The following is a 26,443-nucleotide window of genomic DNA, read 5'->3' on the forward strand; positions in this document are numbered from 1 at the left end:
TCCTGAAGGTACAGGAAAAACTCCACTATAACTGGGATAGTGGCGTCAAGTGGGGAGATGCCTCTTCTATGACACCAACCACAGAACACTCCCCACTTTGCCTGGTATACTGCAGATAAAGATTTCCAACCACAGAACACGCCCCACTTTGCCTGGTATACTGCAGATAAAGATTTCCAGAGGTACCCAGACATTATTTTCGCAACCTGTTGCGAAAGGCCTATCCACAAGATGTTGGATAACCTCCAGGTGTGAAAAAGTACGGATTCCAGGGCTTAGTGGCACATCTTTATGTATGGCTGTTGAGTAGATCGTGACGTGAAGGGAGTTCTCTCGGGACCTCTGTGAGTACCTGTACAAGGTCTGTATGGTGCCATAACGAACTATGAGGGTCACTGGTAGGTTGTTGGATGCTCTTACCTTGTTGAGTAATCTTTTCACTGGGCAAAATGGGGGAACACGAAGACATCTATGTTGTTCCTCTGTTGTAGTAAAGCACCTTGCCAAAGTGCTTGGGAATCTGGTACTAGCGATCAGTACCTTGGAAGCATATTGTTCAGACGCATCGCGGACATGTCTACTATTGGCGAACCCCACACAGTCGGGGGACTGCTGGGTACCTGACGATCCCAAAACCACTCAGAACCAACTATCCGAGTCGCTCTGCTCATATTGTTGCAAGAACAATTCTCTTCCCCGGGATAAACCAGGCTGATAGGGCACCGAGATGTCTTTCGACCATCTTAGTATTTCCCCAGCTAGTTGGCATAGGTGCTGTGAAGAGGTACCTCCTTGTTTGTTTACATAAGTCACTACTGGGGTGTCGTTGCTCATCAACACAGTGGTGTGTCCTGAAAGGAACTGCTGGAGGGCCAGTAAGGCTGACCTCATTCTAGGAGGTTCATGTGGCGATGTCGGTCAGACTTGAGCTAGTCAGGAGGCCAAGGGATGCAACATGTGAGCCCCCTACCCTTCTTTTGATGCATCCGTGAAGTGTCAATTCTGGGCGGGGAGAGCGAAGATCTAACCACAAGAGAGGTTGGCATCTGATGTCCACCACAAATGGTCTCTCTTCTGCTCGGACCATGAAAGTCCAGTGAGTCCTTGCTGGGCCGAACTGGATTTCAGCTGCCACTGGTGATAGCATATGCGTAGTCGTCCATTGGTCACTAGGCGCTCCAAGGAAGACAGGTGATCTATTAGATGGAGTCACCGATGTGCTGGTAGTGAAACTAGTAGCAAGAAGGGCCTTACTGCCTTCTTCAGTCTCTCTATTCTGCTCTCGGATGGAAAGACTTTGCCTAGTCTGGTGCATAGTAGCATTCCTAAGTATACCAGTTTGTGTTGGCTGCTGGGATGACTTCAAGATTTATTTCAATTCCCAGATGGCGGAAAAACAGAGAAGTCTGATAAGGATCGTCTCGGATGATTCTTCAATATTTCCTTCAAGATGAATGGACTGGAATCTAGAAGTAAGCATCCTTTAAATCCAATGTCATTATGAAGTCCTCAGGTCTGACTGCCTGTATGACCATGTCTGCCATCTCCATCCTGAACAAGATTTATTGAACAAACTTGTTCAGGGAGGAGAGGTCGATGACTGGTCTCCAGCCTCCAGACGTCTTCTCTACAAGAAAGAGTCGACTGTAGAAGCCTAAAGACCACTATTGTTGAGTGTGTTCCCCTTGCCTGGTGAACAGGCCTGGTTGCGAGGTGGTATTCCCTCTCTCGTGACTGTGTGATGTGATAACACTCTCACGTGTTGTTGACATAAGGCCTGATATTGGATGTTTATGCGACTGCTCTGGATCATGTAGATCGCTGTCGACTAGAGCTCTCCCTTGCACCTCAACCTGTGGATAGGTAAGTGACAGTACAAATAGCTTTCTCGCCAGACTACGGTCTACTCTATGAGGATCACGAGCTGGTATTGGCGAACACGCTGGTTAGCAAGGACCTTCGTCAGCAAGTGCTAGCTGGATGACCTATTCACGTGTCAAAGATACTTGTGGGTACTCGTCAGTACTCCCTCAGGAGTATGGTGAGCGGTCCTGTGCAATCCAGCATTAGGATTCACTACAGGGATTGAGTGAGTAATGCTGATTGAAGAAAGATGAGTCCACTGAACTTGACGGCGAGGTATTACAGCTGCACCAAGCATATGTGCCGCCTTGTCTCCTCGTTCCGACGAACCTCGCTTTCGCAGACAAGAGGGCCAAGACCCTTTTTGTCGCCCCCTGCAAAGGAGACCACTCAGGTTAACTCGCGAACAAGAAAAGGTGCTACCCTTTTGATAGGGACAGCTTGATGCTTCAGACATTACAAACCCTCTGCAGGCTGAGCCATCTAAGGTTGAGGGAGAGCGCCGTTGTCAGTGCGGTAACAAGCAAGACTGAGGTCAAGCTCTGGGTTGCCCTCAATTAGACTTTCCGACAGAGAACTCCAAGGAGTGCTGGATCGATGCTGCTCTTACAGAGGGCGCCTGTAGAAGCGGTGACAAAGCACGTGAGGAGACAAAATCAGGTACGCACACTAGAGAGACTGCCGGTGCATTACCTTCAGTCTCCGGGAGGAAGACGGAGGTCAACCTCTAAGAAGGCTTCCTCCGTGCCCCTATCTGGATTAACTCCAGAGAAAAACTATGGGATTGTGAACATGAAAATGTTCTTGAGCATATAGCTAGCGAAGTGATCAAATCTCTACCGGTAGTAGGGACTTTCCCGCCCTTAGGAGAACAAGTGTATTTGTAAGCGAATATATATTTGCTATCATTTGTAAATTCAAGCATGGTGATACCATCCCATAGGAAAAAGAGGGTTAAAAGAATAACCTCCAAGGGTTATGTCTCATGAGACCATTGTTCTTTGAGGGCAAGACAGACTGAGGTGGTCACAAGAGATCAGAGACCAAAATCATGTGTTCAAATGAGTTCTCTAATCAATAGAGAGAAAAATTCAAGAGATTATAACCCAAAGGATTATATTTTCCAAGACTTGTTTCAGAATCATAGTGGAATGCGGTGAATACAAGCTGTTGGAAAGCATTCTTAAATGCCACAATCGCTGGGAAGGAATATGTCTAATGAGAAACAGCAAAATGGTGGCATGTGGCGGCCAAAGGCGGTCAGCAGACATAAGGGTTTCGTCTAAGGAGACGAGGTGTACAATTATATTTTTCTACATTCCTGGTGAGGTCTGCTGGTGTATGGGCGAGAGCGCATGCACAAACAACGTGGCTCATGTCATTCATTTACCATTTATTATGAAGGGATAAGAGGCGACTGATCGCCAATATCCAAGACACGGCACTACATAAGTAGTAGTAGTAGTAATAGTAGTAGTAGTAGTAGTAGTAGTAGTTAGGCGAATGTTAGCCGTGTCGAACGTTCGCAAGCATTGATGAGAATAGTTGTGTTAACGTGGAAGCTTGCGCATCCGCAAGCGCAGGTAACTGATTTGTCCATGCAAAATATCTCTTTTGTATAGCTGTATCGTGAACTGAAGCTCGCATAGTTACAGCTTACTCAAAAAGAGAAGGCAAAGTTATAATAAGATGTATCGCACTGAACATTTGTGCCATACGCCAAGTACCAAGTGGGCAAGTGAGGTTTTAAGCGCGTTGGATGGCGTGTGTACTATACCCCCTGTACAGTTGGCGAGTGTTGGGTTAGGTGCACTGGTATGCGAGCCGAACTCTTTCAACTGTCTGTTGTGGTGAGAGGGGGATTTAGAGAATAACTGTTGTTGGACGATGAACTCGCTCAACGGTTTGTTGTAATGAGAAAATGTTCTAGCACGTAGCTGTGAACATTGAATTCCAAGTGAGGGTGTCGAGTAGGGAAGCTCGCACATGGTTGTGCTCTGTACTCTTCGTCCCCTAACCTCACTGGGAGAGGGGTTAAGCACCCTAACGCATTAGGCTCGTCAATCTCTCGTCAAAGAACATTAGTTTCTCCGTCGTATGCATTGATGAGGTACAATGTACCTGGAGGCAGACCTCTAGGCAGTGCTATTCCTTTAGAGTATAGAAGTAAATTTCTTGGTATCTCCATTGGTTAGTTAAGATAATTTTGTTAAAATGTTGAATTTTTTTTAATCTTTCAAACCCAAACAAATTAATGAGGTGATCTCAAACAGTTTCTACAGTAATAAAATATTCTTCCTACCCTTAAAAGCAATTAATACATTTAATAAATTTCAAAATTGTCACAAAAATAATTGATTGCTTGGAGAGAATAAAGGGGAAGAGACTAATAGTACAAACCTTGGACAACGCCAAGAATCCCCTTCGGATAAGTTTTCTGGTTGGGTGAAGAGTTCTATACACGCTTCCAAGGTGGTTTGTTGGTTACGCTGTAAAGTGCAAGATCCCTCAACTTCACAGTCAACCTGAAAATAAGGTTTTTAATGTAATAAAAATGAAGAAAACCCACTTATAAATAGTTAATAGTCATTTAATGAGACATAAAAAATAAAATCTTAATTTTATTTTTTTATTTTTACCTTGAACTGATAATCATATTGCTCCTTTCTCAAAGCTTGAATTATATTGAAAATTACCCTTAAAAAAAAAATCCTTTGTTCTTTCCTTCAAAGAGGTTGAAGGCTTTCAGTTTTGAAATTGAAACTAATACGCATACTCTTGATGCCACTAGTCAGTGGGGAGGAGGGTGGGCACATGTGTGCATGAACATCAGATGAGAATAGAAATAACACATTTTATCACCAAAGTTCCATTTATTTCGACGAACCTTCAATGTTCGATGCTCATAATGCCAACTCTCATACTCTTGATCAAGGGGGTTTGCCAGTAAAGGAAAGCAATAGGTTATTTATGGATCTAAAACAAAATTATTAACCTAGACTTACCTGCAGTCTACATCTTGGTAACATTGCATTCCAAATCAAAGTTTGAAACTAAAATCTCCAGCCTGTTTTCCCTACTAAATATTAAATTATCTATCACTATTTATATAATCCCTACAATGTGTAACTTAAACAAAGAATCTAATTTAAAATCAACTAAATATGATCAATAAAAAATAAATAAAGTGTTACTATACTGTACATCACCAACCGCCAATACTGGACACAAAGCCCAACAATCTTGATAAGCAAAAAAGGATTGAGTATGTTTAGCAAAGACCACCTTGTTACACCATTGAGGTGCCTTTGTAACCTTTCAAAGGAAATATTTTAACAAAAGTAAAGACATGTAGCTGCACTTCTAAAATCATAAACCATAACTTTCAAGTCTTTCATCAAACTTAGAGCCACTTCTTTGTGAGCCTCAAGGACCAAACTTTTAACAAAAAAAGACGGAATTTTTGGTTTAAAGACGACTTTGAATTCTAATCCCCAAAAACAAATTAGTAACATTACCTATAATTTTTGTAGTTTTGTCCAAATAATGCTTCGCAGCTCTCATGGGATATAGAAACCTATTTTCTGATGTAATATTAACTTCCTTTTCTAAGGAGATAATTTGGAAGAACAGTGGTTAACCTTTCATCTTTAAATCATTCTTGGCTCAGAATGTATGCAAAACAGATAAGATCCCCCTATTTTCTCCAAAAGCCTGCATTATAAGAAAGTGCTTTTAGTTCACTCCTGCATTTAGCTGATGCCAATGCCAATAAGGAAGTTTACTTGGCTTGAGTTCTGTTACCAAAAGATTTCCAAAGGTCAAAACAAAATTTAAATGCTGTAATACTGTACTAAATCCAATTTCCAAAATATAGACCTAAGAACTTAAGGTCTTTCAATATTAAAAGAATTACTGTATATACATCCAAAATAATAACTCAAACATGTAAATTTAATCCTAAATGCCTGAGAAAAGAATTATGCTGGAATGGAAAGTTTATTTTCATAAAAAAGGAAATTTAAAAATTCAAACTACATCTAACCATCCTCCTCCTCATCTTCTCCTATGCCTACTGACACAAAGGGCCTCAGTTAGATTTCACCAGTCATCTCTATCTTGAGCTTTTAATTCAATAATTCTCCATTCATCATCTACTTTGCACTTCATGGACCTCAGCCATGTAGGCCTGGGTCTTCCAACTCTTCTAGTCCCTTGTGGAGCTCAGCTGAACGTTTTGTGAACTAATCTCTCTTGGGGAGTGCGAACAGCATGCCCAAACCATCTCCATCTAGCCCTCATCATGATCTCATCTATATATGGCACTCAAGTAATCTCTCTCATAGTTTCATTTCTAATCATGTCCTGCCATTTAACTCCCAGTATCCTTTTGAGGGCTTTGTTCTCAAATCTACTAAATCTATTGGAGATTGTTTCATTGTCATAACTTGACTCATGTCCATACAGTAACACCTATCTCACTAAACTGATGTATAGTTTGATTTTTATAAGTAATTTCAGGCAATATGATTTCCAAATTTTATTTAACCTAGCCATTGCCCGATTTGCTTTTTTTTTTCAATCTTTCACTAAACTCTAATTCTAAAGACCCTGTATTGGATATCATAGTTCTTAAATACTTGAATGATTCTACCTCATTCATCCTTTCTCCTTCCAATGATATTTCATCGTCCATTGCATACTCCGCTCTCGTCCTCTCTGTCTTTCTTCTATCTATCTTAAGCCCAACCTTGTGTGACATTTCATGCATTCTGGTAAGCAAGCATTGCAAATCCTGGGGTGCTCTGCTAACAAGGACAGCATCATCAGCATACTCTGGTCTGATAAATTCCTATCATCAATCCAGTTGAATCCTTCTCCATCATCTCTGACTGTTCTACGCATGGCAAAATCCATGAGGAGGATAAACAACATAGGTGACAACACATTCCCTTGGAGTACTCCGCTGTTCACTGGAAATTCATTTTATAGGACTACATTAACATTAACTTTGCACTTGATATGGTCATGAACAGACTTAATCAAATATACATATTCAAGAGAAATTCCATAGTGCAGGACTCTCAATAAAATTGGCCGGTGCGAACTATCAGTGTCTTTTTAATACTCCACAAATACCATCAAAAGAGGATTTCTACATTCTATGCATTGCTGTACAACGTCTCAAAATGAACATTTGATCAGTGCAACTTCTACTTTTTCTAAATCCTGCTTGTTCACCTCTCAGCTTTTCATCAATCTTCCTCTTCCTTAGAATAAGCATACTATATATTTTCATGACGACTGATGTGTTATGCCTCTGTAATTATTGCAATCAATCAGGTCTCCTTTTTTTTTTTGCTATTTTCACCAACACTCCTAACTCCCATTCACCAGGTTTTGCCTCTTCATCCCACATTCTACAAAATCTTGTAAGTAGTCTGGGAGTCACTTCATTTTCGGCCAGTATCATCTCAGCAGTTATTCTATAGTATCCAGGGGCTTTCCATCTCTTTAGTGTTTTGAGGATGGCTTCGACTCCAAACACACTGATTTCATTCATAGGAACATCAAGTTCATCAGCTTCAGGTATATCAATCAAATTATTCCCTTCATATCTCCTATTCATAACTTCACTAAAGTGTTCCATCCAACGTTGTCTTGATTTATCTTCTGTTGCTATAACAGATCTATCTCTCTTTATGATGGGTATATACTTTTTCTCCTTTGCCCCATAGAGATTTCATCAATAATTCTATGACCAATTCTTACACCATAGCCATTTCCTGAATTCATAGCTTTGTCGGCCACATCTGCTTTACTGTCTAAATGTTCTCTCCAGTCATTCCTGGCTTTTCTTTTGACTTCACTATCAATACTGGAATACTTAGTATGCTCTACCTTGTATTTTCATTACTTCCTCGGAAACTTTCAACAATCATTATGTCTTTGTCTTTTTATAGGGCCTTTCTAAGTAGTTTATCTACTTTTCGGCTTAACTTCTTGTGCACAGAAATTTCATAAATTAAAGGCTGTGGACCCATTGATTTATGTTTCCTGTCTCTATTTCTTATTGCATTGGCTATTTCTCTGTTGAACCACTTAGGTTGTGGAGTTCCATTTGGTAAAATTTTTCTATGCAATATACATTTAGCCCTTTCTACTTTATATATTTCTACAAAGGAGTCCCATTGTGTATCTATGTTACCTGTTTCTTCGTATTCTAATTTCTTGACGTATTCCTTCAGTTTTATTCAGTTACTATGTCTGTAATATATCTTTTTTATAATTTTCCTTTCTTTTACATGAGGAGTACTTACCTGAAACCTATTTTGTGGTCACTGTTGCCAATATTTTTGCCTACTGAAACACTGAATACTAAATTTTCTTCTATTGTTACCAAAATATCTAGTATGTTGTTTCCCTTAGTAGGTATATCGACCCACTGATGGAGGAATTCACTCTTGACAAATTCTAGTAGACTATGTCCCTCTGCATTTGATGTAGAATTCATAGTGTCCCAGTTTACTGCTACATTGAAGTCTCCCATTAGGACAGCTGGCTTATTGTTAACTTCCTCTCCCAGTTGTTTTTACAGCTCTTCGTCTTGTTCTTGTGTTTGATGTGGTGTTCTGAATAGAGGTATTACTAATATGGACATGTTTTTTCCTATGGTGTTAATATTTGCACCTTTCACTTCACATTCGGTTTCTAATTTAATTTTTATGGGGTTTAAATGATTTTTAATATAGAGCATTTTTTGATAAGGCGATCCTACTTGAAAAGCTTGAAAACTGGAATTCCGTATTCTCCAATAAAATCCTTTGTTTTTTCCTGGATCCAAGTCTTGGTAATGCCTATGACATCTAGTTCCTCACTAGCTATCATTGACCTGAATTTTTCACTTTTGTTTCTAACTGACTGAGCATTGAAATGTGCCACTCTAAGAAGGAAATTTTCTATTTTTTTCTCTTCCTCTGTGGGTTTACTAGTTTCCCTGATTTACTAGTGTTCTAGTTGTAGTTTTATCTACATTATTCAATTTGTCAGCCAAATTTCCTCTATTTGTTGTTGAAGGATTTTATAAGGGTCTAGTTTGTTTTTGGTCTATTGTGTTTAAGTAACTGTACAGGCTGAGATTAAGTTGGATTCCGTATACTCTTGCCTTCTTCACTATAGTGTATTCAGTCACTTTTGTATAATTTTCTCATGCAGTAGAAAGTATCCCAAATATCTATAAATGTAACTTTTTTTTCTGGCATGTAGACTTTTGCCTTTTGTTTATCCCTATGGCCTTACTGAAGGTGAAGTGGCTGACATTGAGTCTTGGAAGAATACCTATAACTATAATATTATTGTTCTTGTTTCTAGCTGTTTCAACAGTTTTTCTAGTTGTTTAACTAAAGTTTCTTTATGACCAGCAGTATCCTTTCTTAGGAACAGGTCATTTCCAGTTGCCTGAACAACAATATTGGTGTTCTTGTTCTCTGTTGTAGTTTTACTAACTATTACTTCTATCTTCTGTGCGTTAAAAAAGTCTCGTCTTCCTCTCCCTCTGCTAGGGGGGGGGGGATCTTTTTTTGGTGGTAAGTTACATTTCTAGGCTGTTAATTAGTCTTCTTGGCCTTAGCTACCCTTAATTTAATGGTTCTCATGGACTCACTGCTTTTGTTGGTTATTTCCTCTCTAAGTTCAGTCCTTGATTTTACCTTATCTTGTATTTCTTGGATGCACATCTCATTTTCTACCACATCATCTATGACTTCTTTGTTCCTTATTTCTAACTGTTAGAACTTGGACATGATCTCTATCAATTGTTTTCTTAGTTCTTGGTTTTCATTTTTCAATTTTTCTATTTCTTGTTATTGCTGACAGTACAGGCATAGGCTATAACAGTGCAAGTTTGCAGTACACCCTTCTCTGAAGTCTATGCACCTTTTATTTATTAGGCCTTTTGCACATTTGTGCTTTTACTTCAGTTTCTCACTCATTTTTAATTTTTCTATGATATTGTCTGATGTGTATCTATTTGGAAATATCAGCTAATAGCTTCTATAATTATTAGCTTTGTGACCACTAGTGTAAAAAGGGGTAAATGATACTTAGCTACCTGCTGCCACATTTGCTTAATCCAGGGTGACTCCATCTTTTCTGTCCCTAACCTCCCATAAGTGTTCCCAAACCAACAGTCAAGTCTCCTCAAAGTTGGGCTGTCCTTAATGTGCAGCAGCTCCCAACTGAGCAGCACATGGCAGAAGCCTGTTTTTTTGCCAAGATTGACAGTGGAAGGCTTGAGTAAAGGGATTTTCGGACATCCAAGAACAGCCAGACTCTTAGATACTACTGAGTATTACCAAGCAGCAGTAACTGGGTTTTTTAGTTGGCCAAGACTCCAGCAAGGCACAGAAGCTTTGTCAACCTCATGAGCAGTTGAGCCTATTTTACTTGGGGTCGGTCACAAGGAGTGATCATCTAATACACGTTAGGAAGGTGCTTTGCAGGGCACTAATAGCACTGTTCCATTCATTCATCTCATGTCACCCAGGGATTCTTCTGCCCGTCTCTCCAAACCTGTGAGCGAGTTCTTTAGCGTTAGTTATAGAGGTTCAAAAGCCTCTGCTCTGATGCATGATGTAGCTGTCAGCTCCTTATTGTCTATATGTGTTTAGGCTAGTTATAAATAGCCCCCATATCTAAATATATAATCTTTTTTCTTAACTTTTTTATTTAAGCCAAGAAAGATTGAAAGATGAGAGTTTGGATAGAAGGGTTAAGAAAGAAAAACTAATATAAAAATGTAGAACAGTTAATAGTGTTTCGGTCCTAGTCTAGATACCCCGAGCTGGTTTTAACGGCAAGGTTAAACCTATTGGCTTGGAGAAAAACCTCCGCGACCCCATTGCCCACCCATTCATCGCATCGCACAAGCTCTCTCACTTCAACAGTATGCTGACGAGAGAGAGAGAGAGAGAGAGAGAGAGAGAGAGAGAGAGAGAGAGAGAGAGAGAGAGAGAGAGAGAGAGAGAGAGAGAGAGAAATTTAGTTAATTTGAAAACACATTAGTTTATTCTTAGGTTGTGGCCCTCCCCACATGACACGGGCATCTACTAAATTATGAACTATTAATGGATAATTCAGGTTTTTGATATTTCAGGGCCTTGGGAAGAGTAATGTTTCGTGTAGGGAATGTTGCCAAAAAGACACACTAAATAGCTCTTACAAAACCAGGAATAAAGGTTAGAATCCCAGTCTTCATTGGTTGGCTGAATACAAGGAGGAGGAGGGACTGAAATCAAGGGGATAAGAATTCTAGTAAAACATCCTTAGGTAAAAAAAAAAAAAGAGAGAGAGAGAGAGAGAGAGAGAGAGAGAGAGAGAGAGAGAGAGAGAGAGAGAGAGAGAGAGAGAGAGAGAGAGAGAGAGAGAGAGAGAGAGAGAGAGAGAGAGAGAGAGAGAGAGAGAGAGAGAGATTGGTAGTTTTTTAATTTTTAATTTCCTTGTAAAGTGGATGAAGGATGGATAGAGGGAGAAATGGAGTATGATTTAATGAATATCTAGTAGTAACGGCATACCATTCTGTATAAGATGACCCTTAAATCCTAAAATACGCCCCTAATAATTGGAGGTTGTCTTATTCAACCGATACCAAAATCGCACCTTATAAGGGATCTTTTTTTAGAAGGCTAGCCTAGGCATAGGTATGATAACCGATAATAAGGGTGAGCAAAGCATAATTGCTTTACAATTCATGGCATGAGTTCATGATAAATTGCCTATTTGAGGAAAAATTCCACAACAATAAAATCAACTATAATCTCTGCAAGTCCAGCTGATAAACTGTAGAGATATAGCAGGGTTCTCAGCAACATGACATTCGGAGATAATTTGTATTTTTCCTAACTATACAAACCTTAGCTATTTAATATGGGTGTTACTTTCGGCGTAGCTGAAATGACGAGCCATTAGAATTTTAAAGAGGGTTTACTACCCCCTTCGCTAGTTAGCGGGGGGGGGGGGGGGGGGGGTGGTTAAAGCTTGCTAACCCCCCCCTCCCCCACCTTTGCTTAGATGTAGGACTTCACGGGGGATGGGGCTGACAGGCAATTTTGATTAAATAGCTAAGGTTTGTATAGTTGGAAAAAATACAAATTATCTCCGAATTTGTCATTTGTTCCGTAACTGAAATACAAACCATGCTATTCAACATGGGTGACTCAACCCTTAGGAAGGGTGGAAAAGTCCCAGCCATACTGGCTTTTGGCTTTGCCTGGGGACTCATTATCTGAGTTTGTCAGCACTCAACAATAAAGAGTCCCTGCACCTCGCTCGCACCTTGCTATGCAAGGGCTGCGGCCTACATAAGCTGTGTGTGAAAGATTGTGTGTGACTCGTCCTAGGAAGTTGACCTGAAGTTCTTAGATGGAAAACTTTAGCCTAGGACTTTCCCAATACCACCTCGTCACGGTATGGGGACGTGACAGTATCAACTTAATATTAGGAACACAAGGAAACATGGTTTACCTGCAGTGGTTTGAGGTAGCTGTGCAGAGAACCCAGGATGCTGCTTTCCCCAAGAGAGGGGAGGATGAAGAAAAGAATATGGGCCAGACATACCTTTCCTTTCATGCAGACTAAGACCGGGTAACAATGCCCTCAACCCTCTGCTACTTGTCCATTAAGGAGCCTGAGGTTTAAACCAGCTGTTGTGCAGCCACCACAGGGCCGATAGAGAATGTATCGAGCCTCCTGTGGGTCACGTCTTGCAGGTAGTGGGCTGTGAAGGTCGTCTGACGCTTCCACACCCCTACTTGTAGAACCTGCGTCACTGAGAAGTTCTTCTTGAAGGCCAGGGGCGTAGCTACGTCCCTGACATCATGCACTCTAAGGCGACATGATGGAGGAGGGTCAGGATTCAGGGACAGATAGATCACCCTACGAATCCAAGCCGACATGGTATTCTTGATGACCCTCCTCTTCGTTGGCCCAGTGCTCAGAAACAAAGCTTGCACTTGGGGACGAATACAGCCGTTCTTTGAGATATAACCTCAGACTCCTTACTGGACACAGTAGGGGATCGTCTGGGTCATCTGTTACAGAACGCAGACTCAAAATCCGGAAAGAGTCGAATCGAGGATCCGGCACTCCCGGATTCTGTGTCTTAGCCACAAACTCAGAGACGAATCTGAACCTTACCTCCCCTCATCCCCTTGCATGGGCGATGTCATACGAGAGACCATGAAGTTCACTGACTCGCTTGGCCGAGGCCAAAGCTAGTAGGAACACCGCCTTCCAAGTTAGGTGGCGATCTGAAATCGAGTGGACTTCGGTTTCTCTCAGTATCTCTACTGAGAGATGGGATAGTTGCTTTGAAAAGGTACCTCCTTCCTTGTTGACGTAAGCTACTACTGTGGTGTTGTAGCTCATCACACCACAGAATGATCCGCCAGGTCTTTGTTGGAACTGTTGAAAGGCCAGGAAGACAGCCTTCATCTCTAGCAGATTCATATGGAGGCACTTTTCCGATTCTGACCACAGGCCTGAGGTACTGTGGTACAGAACGTGTCCCCCCCACACCCCCCCCCTCTTTTGTGGTGTCAAAAACAGCATCCAATCCGTGGGAAGGAAATGAGAAGATCCATTCTTCTTCGTAGGTTCTCGCCTGTCACCCACCACTAGCGGTTCGTCTGTTCCGCAGGATCAATAGGGATCATGATGTCCGGGGAATCGCAGTCTTGATTCCACTAGGACCTGAGTCGCCCCTTGAGAAACCTCATCCTGAGGCGACCGTTGAGAACTAGATGAGCCAAGGGTGAAAGGTGACCGAGGAGACGTAACCACGATTGGGTTGGAAGCTCTTCTCGTCTGAGGAAAGGGCTTGCGAATCTTCTCAGCCTTGCTATCCTGTCGTCTGATGGAAGGCCTTATGGATATTGGTGTCTAGAATCATGCCTAGGTGAACCAGTTTTTGATTGGGCATCAGAGCGGACTTCTCGAGACTTACCCTGACCATTAGGTCCTGGCAAAGTCCTAGAAGTTTGTCTCGGTGTCAAAGAAGGAGTGACTCCGAGTCTGCTAGGATCAGGCCGTCATCCAGATAATGGAGGAGACGGAAGCCGATCCTGAGTGCCCACAAAGATATTAGGGTAAAAACTCTGGTGAAACCCTGTGGTGCTGTGGAGAGACCGAAACACACCACCTTGAACTGGTACTCCTTGTTGTCTATGCTGAATCCTAAGTACTTCCTTGAAGACGGATGGACTGGGATCTGGAAGTACGCGTCCTTTAGATCCAGTATACACAAGAACTGCAAGACTGACTGTGTCTGCGGTCTCCATGCTGACCAGAGTTTGCTTTAATCTGGGCCTCCGCCTACAGAGTTCGCCCCCTTGCTGATCCCATGGCAAGGGTGCTAAATGACACCGGATTTATCCTCAGGGGAGGTAGAGGTGTTGTGAACAGGACGCGATATCCCTGACTGATTACGGAAATCGTCCAGGAAACGGCCCTGAGTTGCCGCAACCTGTCTGCGCAACCTTGTAGGTATCCCGCCACTGGCGGACATGCAGGGAAACTGGCAATCCTAGCGTTTATGGCCTCGGCTGCTCCTTCTAGGATTCTTCCCTCCCCTGGGGGACTAATTGCCTTTCTTGTCCTTGACCGGAAAGGGCTTAGACCCCACTGTCTTAGCTGCCGTTGTTTTGGTGGGACGTGGTTGCTGAGGTGCTGGAGGTTTATAAGGCTTGGATGTCAAAGCCCCATATAGGAGGGAGTCTTGGTGACTTCCTACACCTCTCAGCCGCCTGCTTCGCGTCCTTAGGCTCAAGCAGGTTCGTTCCTATAACTAAAGAATGTCTGAGCCTGTAGATTTTGGTGCTAGGGGACTCCCGTTACTGTCTTGGAGTCCTTTGACTCCCTCCCGGGAGGGATGCAGGACTCCAACCACGACGGAGGTAGGCTCTTCTCTAACCCTATTCGAGAAGACTTTATCGCGCGAGGTGGGGTTTCCCTTAATGGTGTGATTGGGGAACGTCTCACCTCCCGTGACTCTCCTGAGGGCGGGAAAACTTCGTTCGAAGGTGAGGGAGAAAAGTCTGAGGGTGGAGAGTGCCTGCCTCGAAGACTTACGAGGAGACAGCTACGTCCTCGTAGAAGTTACCTCGTCCGAAACTCCTCTTTTCCTCATCGGGGGAGTGGATGTAGCCAAGGATTTGTGGCTCAACTCAGAGAGAACAGCTTAAAAGCCTGTGCTATCGCTCTGATTAGTCCCAAACCAGGCTGCCGGCTGCGCTGTCAGACACTCCCTCTGGAGGGGAAGTCACCTGTAAAAAGATAAGGAAGGCATGTCCCTGGGCCTTCCCGAAACCTTCCCCCCCACCGGCAAGCACGCTGTTCTGGGCTTGGGGGGGAGGAATGTGGCGATGGCGCCCTTACCGCGCGATGTCCGGCAGCCTCGCGCGGGGGAGGGTATTGGTGATTGCGCTGGGGAGGGTATTGGTGATTGCGCTGGGGAGGGTATTGGTGATTGCGCTGGGGAGGGTATTGGTGATTGCGCTGGGGAGGGTATTGGTGATTACGCTGGGGAGGGTATTGGTGATTACGCTGGGGAGGGTATTAGTTATTGCGCTGGGGAATGCGCTGGCGCTCGCGTGATGGAGAATACCCGGGGGTCGCTCGCGTGATGGGGAATACCAGGGGGTCGCGCGCGAGACTGTCGAAGCGCTGATGCGGGCACGCGGGAGACTGCTGAAAACGCTCGCACGCTCACGCAGGGGCGAGGCTACATAAAGTGCGCAGGAATCATATTGATGTGCAGGATCAGAATGAAGAGCCCGTTTGGACCAGAATGTTGGAGCGTGCTGCAGCGCGTAGAAGTTTGTTGGCGCGCGCGCGAAGACCATCGGTGCGCGCAAGACTATTGGCGTGCACGCTGGAGACCATCGGTACCCGCGTGCGAAAAAGATCGTCGGCGCTTGCGCGCGTAAGAAGATCGTCGGTGCTCGCGCACGTTAGAAGACTGGCGAGCGCGTGCGGGAAACCATCGGTGCCCGAGCGCGGACGGTCGTCGGCGCTTACGCGCGTAGGAAGATCGTCAGCGCTTGCGCGCGAAAGAAGATCGTCGGCGCTGGCGCGTAAGAAGATCGTCGGCGCTTGCGCGCGAAAGAAGATCGTCAGCGCTTGCGCACGTACGAAAATCGTTGGCGTGAGAAGACCATCGGCGAGCACGCGCGTGCGCTAGGATGCAGGGTCAGCTGACAGGACGATCAGGAACTGGGATGTGTCATTGAAAAGGGCGGTCATCCCCCGATGAGGACCGTAGGCAGGACTGCTTCAGAGTCCAGAGCCGAAGTCCTTTGTTGCAGTGCAAGGTTGAGCTAGTAGATCGGTAGGTCAGCTGTCTCAACATTGGAAGATCTGTTTGATACTCCGAGGAAGGGTCTCTATGAGAGACCTTTCCCGCGAACGGGAGAGGTGCCCTTCGTAGAAGAGACTAGGAGACACCCGCAGGCTGAATCACTGGTGAGCGCCTGTGCGCTATCTCAGGAAACTCTAACGATGTGCGCTGATGCACAGGTGAACGTTGGCGCGCAGTCCCTGGAACGGGATGTCTTTGGATGGCAGTCTCAGGAACAGCAGGAACAGCAGGCGAGCGCTTGCACGCAATTGCGCTCGAGCGCGCAGGAGAACGTTGGCGCGCAGGGGGATACCTGGCGCTTAAGGGACTTACTCACAATGTGAGAAAGCCCCTTTTGCCCCAAAGGGACCGGTGCCCGTTGGATAACGGGATGCGTGGGCGCCCACAGCGTCAGCAGCCAGGAACGGAGACGGCAGGTCAGCAGGTCTAGGAGATGGCTGGTCTAATCAGTAACAATCCTCCGAAGAGGGGTCTCTATGAGTGGCCTCTCTCGCAAACGAGAGAGGTGAACATTTCGTAGAAGAGACTTGAAGACACTGGTGATGGCGCCTCTTAGGGCCGTTGGATCAGCAAGCTGACCTATAAGGAGCAATCCTCCAAAGAGGAGTCCTTCAGAGTGGCCTCCCTCGCGAACGAGAGAGGTCACAAGACTGATCCTGCAGCTGCTCAGCCCCTTGAGCATAGCTGCAGGTGCGACCGCTCAGCCCCAAGAGCATAGCCACCTGAAGTTTTCATGCGCCCGGCCTTGCAACCGCTCAGCTCCTTGAGCATGGTTACAAGTGCGGTCGCTCAGCACCAAGAGCATAACCGCCTGAGGACCAGGAAAACCCATCCAGGAATTATTAAGGTATGAGAAGTTCCCCCTCTGCAGAGGGAAGCTCTCACACCTGGGAAGGGAACCTCCCTCGGAAGGGAAGTTACCTACCCCTGGAGGCGAACCTCCTTAGCATTCTAAGATGAACTAAAGAGCCGACAGTTGTCACGGGAGGACTTCTAAGAGAAGGGATAACGCCCATGCCGATGTCCTAGAGACACGGCAGCAACAGCAGACTCCCCAGGCACAAACAGGACAGCTCTGCTTCGTTGAAACACTTTAGTCAAACGAAGAAAAACTGCATAGTTAACTGGGAAAATAAAGTTAAATAATTATTTAACAGAAATTCCCCCGGGAAGAACTCCGAAGAGTAACCCCGAGGGAATAGCAAAACATAAGAATTAAAAATTAAGTATGTGCCCTCCTCCCCCACTGACATTCACGGGAGAAGGGGGAGGGTGGAGAACTTTAACAAAAACAGAATTATAACAGAATTATAATTATGTAATTCATCTAGGAATGATCACAAATAGTAAGAACCACTGACCCCCGAAAGGAAGTGTTCACCACAGAGAAGCTGAAAAGTTAAAAATACAATTAGATTTCATTAAAAAAAAAAATGAGACAAATAAACGGAATAGCAACCCAACCCGCAACGGGAAAGAAGCTTCCGTGATAGTACGTAGTAATAGTAAGGGGTGAACGACCTGGAGTAGAGAGAGAGACCGTAGTCAATCTAAACTCCCACATTCCCTTCGCTGAGAATCCAAGTTCCCCGTAGGAAAGGAGGAACAGCGAAGATAATAGATGAATGAAGAAAGTCCAGCGATGACAATTCCCCATGGCGGCCGAGTTAACGGAAAGCCGAAGGAACGACCGAAGGACCAAGAGGGAGAGGCCGCAACCCAAGACGTGAAACAGCGGTGGCCTAGCACTACACCAGTGACGTTGTCTTACACTACACACACAGCACAAACACTGAAAAGAAAACTTACTACATTTCTATACACAAATATATACATACATTGAACCCTCGTTTATCGCGGTAGATATGTTCCAGACCCGGCCGCGATAGGTGAAAATTCGCGAAGTAGTGACACCATATTTACCTATTTATTCAACATGTATATTCAGACTTTTAAAACCTTCCCTTGTACGTAGTACTGTTAACAAACTACCCTTTAATGTACAGAACACTTAATGCATGTACTACAGTACCCTAAACTAAAACAGGCACAAATATTAAAGGCGATTTTATATCATGCGTTTCCTAAACACGCTAAAAAGCACGATAAAAAATGGCAACCAATGTTTTGTTTACGTTTATCTCTGATCATAATGAAGAAACAAACTGGAGGTAGAGCTTTGCTTGCTTTTTACCCAGACATATTTCCCATACTTTTCCCTTAGAACTACATCACATCTTCCTATATATATATATATATATATATATATATATATATATATATATATATATATATATATATATATATATATATATATATATATATATATATATATATACATATATATATATATATATATATATATAGTGATACCTCGGTACTCGACCATAATCCGTTCGAGATCCGTGTTCGACCTCCGATTTGTTCGAGTACCGAATTTTTTTTCCCCATAAGAAATAATGGTATATATTCTATTCCGTTCCCAAGCACTCGAACAGGCCCAAAATATTAATAAAACGTGTACCTAAACAACAATAATTATCTAAATGTGTATGAAATTGGTCAGAAAATCCTATAAAACAATTTTAAACCATTTACTGTACTAAAATAAAACAATTTTAAACCATTTTCTGTACTGTAGTGAACATACCTTTGAGCAGCGGTTCGATGGCATACAGGGATGGATGTGGAGAGGATGGAAGGGGGAGGTTACTGCTTGGAAGGAGAGTCCCCTTCCATGATGTGGCGGGGTAGTTCTCCTTCAGGAGTTGTTTCTCTCTCCAATGAAAGGGTGGGCAGATCTATTTCAGGGGTTTCTTCTCTTCTTTGTCTCTTCTTTGGAGGAGAAACAGGCTTTGATGTAGCAGCTTTCTTTTCTTTTGTGAAAAACTGGTCTATTGTTAATTGTTTCTTCCTCCTCTGCAGTATTCTTCGAAAATGATACATGACACTATCATTAAACATATGCACTGCCCGGTTTGCTACTGCAATTTCTGGGTGGTATTTTTCAGCAAAAGCCTGCACATCTGCCCACTTGGAACAAATTTCATTGATGAGAGAACTTGGAACATCCTCCCTTACCTCATCCTCTTCTGAAGATTCCTGCTCCACAATCAGATCCTGCTGCTGTTGTTGTTGCAGGTGCAACAATTCCTCCACAGTCAACTCGGTAGAATGGCTTTCTACAAGCTCATCAATATCATCCTTGTCGACCTCAAGCCCCAAACTCCTGCCCATGACAACAATTTCCTCAACGACATCAGTGTCATCAGAAATTACAGGGGTAGCAGTGCTTGGACCCGCCTCTGGTTGGAAACCTTCAAACTCCCTCTCTGTGACACATGATGGCCACAGCTTACGCCAGGCAGAGTTCAATGTCCTATAGGTCACACCTCGCCAAGCTTGGTCAATCATGTTAACAGAGTTGAGGATGCTGAAGTGTTCCTTCCAGAATTCCTTTAGGGTCAACTTCGTGTCACTGGTCACTTCAAAACACTTTCTGAAAAGGGCCTTGGTATAGAGTTTTTTGAAGTTTGAAATGACCTGTTGGTCCATGGGCTGGAGTATGGGAGTAGTATTGGGGGGCAAGAATTTGATTTTGATAAAGCTGTATTCTTCTTTCAAGTCATCCTCGAGACCTGGAGGATGTGCAGGAGCATTGTCCATAACCAGAAGACATTTCATTGGCAAGCTCTTTTCAATGAGGTAAGCCTTAACCTGGGGGGCAAACACTTCGTTTATCCACTCAGTAAAGAATTGTCTTGTGACCCAAGATTTAGTGTTCGAGCGCCACATAACTGGTAGTGCACTTTTACAAATATTATTTCGTTTGAACACCCGGGGGTTGTCCGAGTGGTACACTAACAAGGGTTTGATCTTGCAATCGCCACTTGCATTTGCACACAGCAACAATGTTAGCCTATCTTTCATTGGCTTGTGACCTGGCATCTTCGTCTCGTCCTTGGTAATGTACGTATTGGCTGGCATTTTCTTCCAAAATAACCCAGTCTCATCACAATTAAAGACTTGTTGTGCGATCAAATTTTGTTCATTTATGTACCGATCGAATTCCCCCACGTATTTATCGGCTGCAATTTGATCCGAACTAGCTGCCTCCCCATGCCTAGTAACACGATGAATACCTGTTCTATTACGAAACTTTTCAAACCAACCCCTGCTCGCTTTAAATGTAAATGAATCACTTTCACTGGTACTCGGACTTTTCTTCACTAATTCTTCATAGATATGCAATGCTTTTTCACAAATGAACGCTTCACTAACACTTTCCCCGGCCAACTGTTTTTCTTTAATAAATATTAAAAGCAACTTTTCCATCTCCTCAATCACTTGTGGCCTTTGCTTAGTTACCGCCGTAACTCCCGTTGCAACATTCGCCTTCTTAATCATTTCTTTATGCTTTAAAAACGTAGAAATGGTCGACTTCGCCATTCCGTATTCTACCGCTAAATCGGACACTCGTACACCATTCTCATATTTCGCTATAATTTCCTTCTTCAACTCGATCGTTGTTCGCACTGTTTTCCTCTTCTCCTTCCCCTTAACACTCATTACTTTCTTGGGACTCATTATGAAAGCTAAAAAAGCAATTAAAAGCACTGAAAATCACTAAATCACAACGAATGCTGATCGCGCGTTGTCTGAGTGACGCTCTCGAGAGAACTGATGCTTCCCGAACAAGCGAGAGTGGCCGAGATGGCGCGATCATCACAAAGCCCATGCGGTCGTCACGTGTTCGGCTGGTCGAGTACCGAATTTTTGGTCGAGCACCGCAGCAAAAATTTCTCGAAAACTTTGGTCGAACTCCGAATTGTTCGAGTATAGAGTCGTTCGACTACCGAGGTATCACTGTATATACATACCTACATATATACATACATACATGCATACATATATATATATATATATATATATATATATATATATATATATATATATTACTGTATATATATGGGTTATGGAAAAAATTCGCGAAGTGGTGAATCCGCGATGGTCGAACCGCGAAGTAGCGAGGGTTCACTGTAAACATAAAGAATGTTTATACAGTATATATATTACAAGTACTGTATAAGAAAAAGTAAGTAAAAAAGTAAAAAGACAAAAAGCATTAATGGCTGTCAAAGAGGCGAGGGTGAAAGCGGACACGTCTGATCACCACCCGAGCCAAAGTAAAAGTGAGCTCACCACACAGGTGTGTGAGGGGGGGTAGCAAGCTACCCCTCTCTACCCGCCGCTAACTAGCGATGGGGGTAGTAAACCCTCGTTAAAATTCTAATGGCTCATCATTTCAGCTACGCCAAAAGTAATACCCATATTAAATAGCGTGGTTTGTATTTCAGTTACGGAACAACTTTATCTTTCTCTTTCTCTAAAGTTTTGATAATTTTAATGATAGTGTTAACGACGACATTAACATTTAAAATAGCATAACATTCATTTGTCATTAAAAATCCACCATGATTCACACTATCCTCACTCTTTCTCACCATCTTCTCTGTCGCTTTGAACGTTATAGTGGCAGCATAGAGTTCGATTCCTTAGCTGCTAGCTATTTGTATAACCTTTAATTCAGAACTAACCTTGTACTCTCTTCTTTTTGCAGGCGGTTCTACAATTGCTGGGGATACAAGTTAAGAAATTAAACTGACTTTGAATTGAAGTTAGGATAAAATATTTTGAAAATAGAATGTACAATTATTGTTTGTATCAGCTTGAAACAATTATAAGACCCTAAAATTATTATAAATTATCATACTGTCATAAGCGGTAGTTTGTTATTATTGACCAAACAGAAACAAAATAGTAAAATATTTGTAATTACATCATCTTTACTAAGGGCTCCTAGTATCATTAGTTATCAATTGGCAGTGTAAATGCATTCCTTTGTTTATTATGATTGGTGATGAAATGTAAAAACAAAAATTGTTTCTGTTTAAGGGATGTGCTTAGGAAAAACATGACATAAAATCACCTACAGTAGGGTCCCTAATTATACGTGTTCGAATTATATGATTCCCCTTTTATGCGATCGCTACTTTTCAAAAATAAATTTTCTGTATCTGCGAAGCTGTTCAAAGTCTGCTAGTCAAGCACTACAAAATGTATCAAATCTATCATCTTTTTAAGTATAGTGGTAGCCCTAAATACGGTGATTTATAATAAATGTTACAAAACAATATTAACATTACATCTTATTAACATAATTTCATTATAAATAGACTATTAAAGGATAAAATTCCACATCAACAATGAAATCAACTGTTAACTGTGTGAGTCCGGCTAACAAAATGTAAACAGAATTGTGGTTACGTTCTCGGCAATCTTTATCTTTCTCCAACCTTTCGATAATTTTAATGGTAATGTTAATGATGGTATATTAAAACATTATATTTTAGTACAGTATATATAAAAGCTTTATTTTTCCCTTCAGGCGTTCAAAGTTTTCACGAGTACACTGGGATCGTTTATCGGCAGTGAATAGCCTAAACTTCGGTAACGAGTCGGCAATATTTTGTCATATTTTAAACAGTTTACATTTGATTTGCAAAGATTGGTTTTGTAAAGTACAAAGTACAATTATAAAAATATCTCTCTCTCTCTCTCTTTCGTCTTATACAATACTTACAAATAGATGAAGAAACCAAAATCGGTTTTCTTAAAGTGTCAATTAAATACGAAACGAAAAAAATATACTGTGTTTACATGCATTTCAATCATAGCTTAAAATACGGTATCCGATTTCGTCAGCAAACCACAATTTTTTAGGAAACATCATTTTATTCTGGAAAATTTCTACTCTTTTAATAGTTAATCACGGTTTAAGAAAACATGTGCATTTGTTTTTGAATTTCGGGTGTGTTTTAAAAATCGAGTATTGCTGACTTCTTTTTGTTTTACTTCTGGCTGTGACCAGATCAGCTGATGTGTAGCTGCCGCTCTCAATATGCGCGTAAGAATACAGCAACAAAGTATTGTTTATACCATTTCTTAACTTATTCAAACCATCTATACAGTTAGTTAATATTACTTAAGCACCAATGTGTTTTAATCTATCATATTTTTTGTTAAGTACTTTTAAAACACACACACACACACACACACTGTGTGTGTGTGTGTGTGTGTGTGTGTGTGTGTGTGTGTGTGTGTAACAAATGAAATCTTTGTATTAATTATATTAGAAGCAATCTTGATTAAATTTTCCTTACTTTCTCCAAACTCGCACCATCTCTGTCACGTCAAATGTTATAGCGATAACTTAACTGATCGACGACTTTAAAACCCGGCCTAGTACTTTCTTCTTCTTTTAGTTTTTTTCTGACGGTTCCATAATTGAGGTGGGTATAAGTTGACTTGTAACTGAAGTTAGGAAAAGTATTTTTGATATGGAAAGGACAATTATCTTTCGTAACAGTTTAGAATTATCGTAAATTATCATTCTGTCATTAGCGGCACTTTGTTACTGTTCATTACACGCAAAAAAAAAAAAAGTTTTCCTGCTTTTCTACGTTTGTAGGAAATTATAGATACGGTAAATATTTGTAATAACATTTTTACTAAAAGCTTTTAATATCATTGTTTATCACTTTGATCATGCGTGTTTAATGCCTTCATTTGTTTATTATGATCGAAGATAGAGCGTACAGTAAACGAATGGAAGGTTTCCGTTTCAGGCGGCGTCATAAATAAAAACATTATATAAATGGAATTCACTTCATTTATTTGGAAGTTCTAAGAAAAATTAAGTAGAACATTAGTAATTATAAAATCAACATATAATCAATACTTGGTAAGATTGCTGTCAATGCAAAAACTAACCTATACACAGATGTGTAAATGCGTCTGTTTCTTCGTTATGATGAGAGAAAAACGTAAACAAAACATTGGTCGTCGTTTTTTATCGTGCGTGTTTAGGAAACCCATGATATAAAATCGCTTTTATTTTGATAATTCTGGATTTTCAATGATACAACAAAAGCTAGTCTATAGAGTGATGGTTTTGCTATTCACCAGTTGTCTTAAACAATAAATATGACAAACATTAAAATTTGTCTGTATTTTGGGTCGTGTTATAACGGGAAATATACGGTGTTTACACCCATCCTGGTTGTAATTTTAACCTTTTTTCAAGTTATTAGAACTTTAAAGTATATTAAATGTTTGATTTGTTTACAAGAACAATTTGATATTATAATGAAATATAGTATAGTACATAGAAAGTATTGGAAATGGGTAGTAAACAATGGAATTATTTCTGCTAGTTGTGTGTTTCGTAATATGCGATTTTCCATTTATACGAGGTCATTGATCAACCAAATTCTCGCATAATTCGGGACCCTACTGTATTTAATTTATTTTGAATATCTAATGTTAAACAACTAAAACTATTAGTAATAACATCACCATTACATAACTAACACTTGGTAAGATATCATGCTGCAAAAGCTAACCTATACACAGATTTGTAAATGCGCTTGTTTGTTCAATATGATTGGCGGTGAAATGTAAACAAAACAATGGTTTAACTTCTTGGCGGCATGTTTTGGAAAAGTATGATATTAAAGTGCCTATATCTATTTTGGATTTTAAGGATACAACAAAGGCTAGCCTATACAGTGACAGGTTTGTAATTCATCAGTCTTCTTATACAACAAATGATGTAAATTAATTAAAATTCACCCTAATTTTTGACCTTGTCTTATCTAGAGGTCGTCTTATACACGGAAATATACGGTACGTTCGATGGCCAATTCTTCACAACTGGTTTCCCTTCCTTACAACGAGAGAGGGGTAAAGAGACTTTGGATTTTGATAGTATATCAGGGAAGATTCATTGAAATAATGTAAGAATCAAAAGCAAACTTATAATAAATATGGACAAAAAATTTTGCATTATCAACTAATCTGTTGCTTACAGGAAGTAAAAAAAAAAAAAGCTTTTAGGAATGCTTTTCTCCTCTTTCCACAGGAATCAGAGATGAATTTTTTTTTAGTATGACACAGCCAAACAACAAAGAACTAAATTTACAATTAAAACTTACTTTTGAAGAGTTTAGTTTTTAAATTTGTATACGCCATAAATTGGAAACAAAACCTTCGAGAAAATACTTAAAAAAATAAGCTCTTATGATAACAAACCAATTGTGACAGAATTAAGACTGTACGGTTTATATTAACTTAGGGGTCTGATAAACTGAAATATTGATCCCAATGTTAGCTCTATGCCTTACCTCTTTATTTTGAACTAGGCAATAGCCAGGAAGTCTTTCATTCGTTCTCCAATCCATTGCAATGTAATACTTGTCACTTAAATCCAAAGGTTCTTCTCCTGGAAAATTAAAGATGTCACATTATATTTTACATAGAAGTGAAGCTGTAAAAAATTAAAAGATAATTTTCATATAAAGAATATAACAAATTTTGAATGTAATTAGTATTTTCCTAGCTATACAAACCAAAGTCCTTTAAAGATGGAGAAGTTTTCAAAGAGCTGGAATGGCTGTTGTTCATTTACGAGGTAGTTAAAAACAGGTGGTGAGGTGCAGACGAGAAGACCCACCCCTCCACCTGTCGGTAGATCCGCACTTTGACCTTTCGGCTAAGGACTGTGAGAAGGGTGGTTGAGGAGGTCAGTATAACTTAGAGGACTCAGGTTTGTATAGCAAAGGAAGTACAGTATACAGTAGAAATCATTTTAAAATTTATTTGATCCTGCTTGTATATAAACCTTTCGTCCTTTAAATAGGGAGACTCACTGTTTGGTGAATTTGAAGTCCCCCTAGAACTATACGGGTAAATTCTTTTCCATCCCTGGAAATGTCAATCTACCTCATCTAGTACGGGAGCGAAGGAGATGATTCAAGCAACTTCCTATCTTAGTGCTGGGATTGATTATCCAAAGGGCCCTAAATTTAGAGTTTGTTGCACATGTTTGAAGCCTTTTTTTTTTTTGACCCAAGATGATAAAATCAGAACCCAAATTAAATTAGCTATAAAATGTAAATTTTTTGGATGGAAATTCACTAAAAATGGCACATTACTGTTAAATGCACCAGTGCACATGATTATAACAACAGAAACGTCACATCTTTCTAATTGAGATCTACGTGGAATGTTTGTCAAAATCGACAAAAGTTAAGTTCATTTTATATT

At 41.3% G+C, this 26,443-nt stretch overlaps 1 protein-coding gene across 1 annotated transcript in view; it reads right to left on the reverse strand.

Annotated features, from left to right (window-relative positions):
• Nucleotides 1-26,443, reverse strand: part of LOC137652682 (ubiquitin carboxyl-terminal hydrolase 19-like) — a 328,815-nt gene that overhangs the window by 65,003 nt on the left and 237,369 nt on the right. Inside the window, exons 15-16 of the mRNA XM_068386089.1 lie at nucleotides 25,522-25,619; nucleotides 4,264-4,388 (exon numbers count right to left, since the gene is read on the reverse strand). Coding sequence (XP_068242190.1) covers nucleotides 4,264-4,388; nucleotides 25,522-25,619 — 223 coding nt within the window. The remainder of the gene's footprint in view (nucleotides 1-4,263; nucleotides 4,389-25,521; nucleotides 25,620-26,443) is intronic.

The sequence above is a fragment of the Palaemon carinicauda genome, chromosome 1 (assembly GCF_036898095.1).
Source record: "Palaemon carinicauda isolate YSFRI2023 chromosome 1, ASM3689809v2, whole genome shotgun sequence".
NCBI lineage: Eukaryota > Metazoa > Arthropoda > Malacostraca > Decapoda > Palaemonidae > Palaemon > Palaemon carinicauda.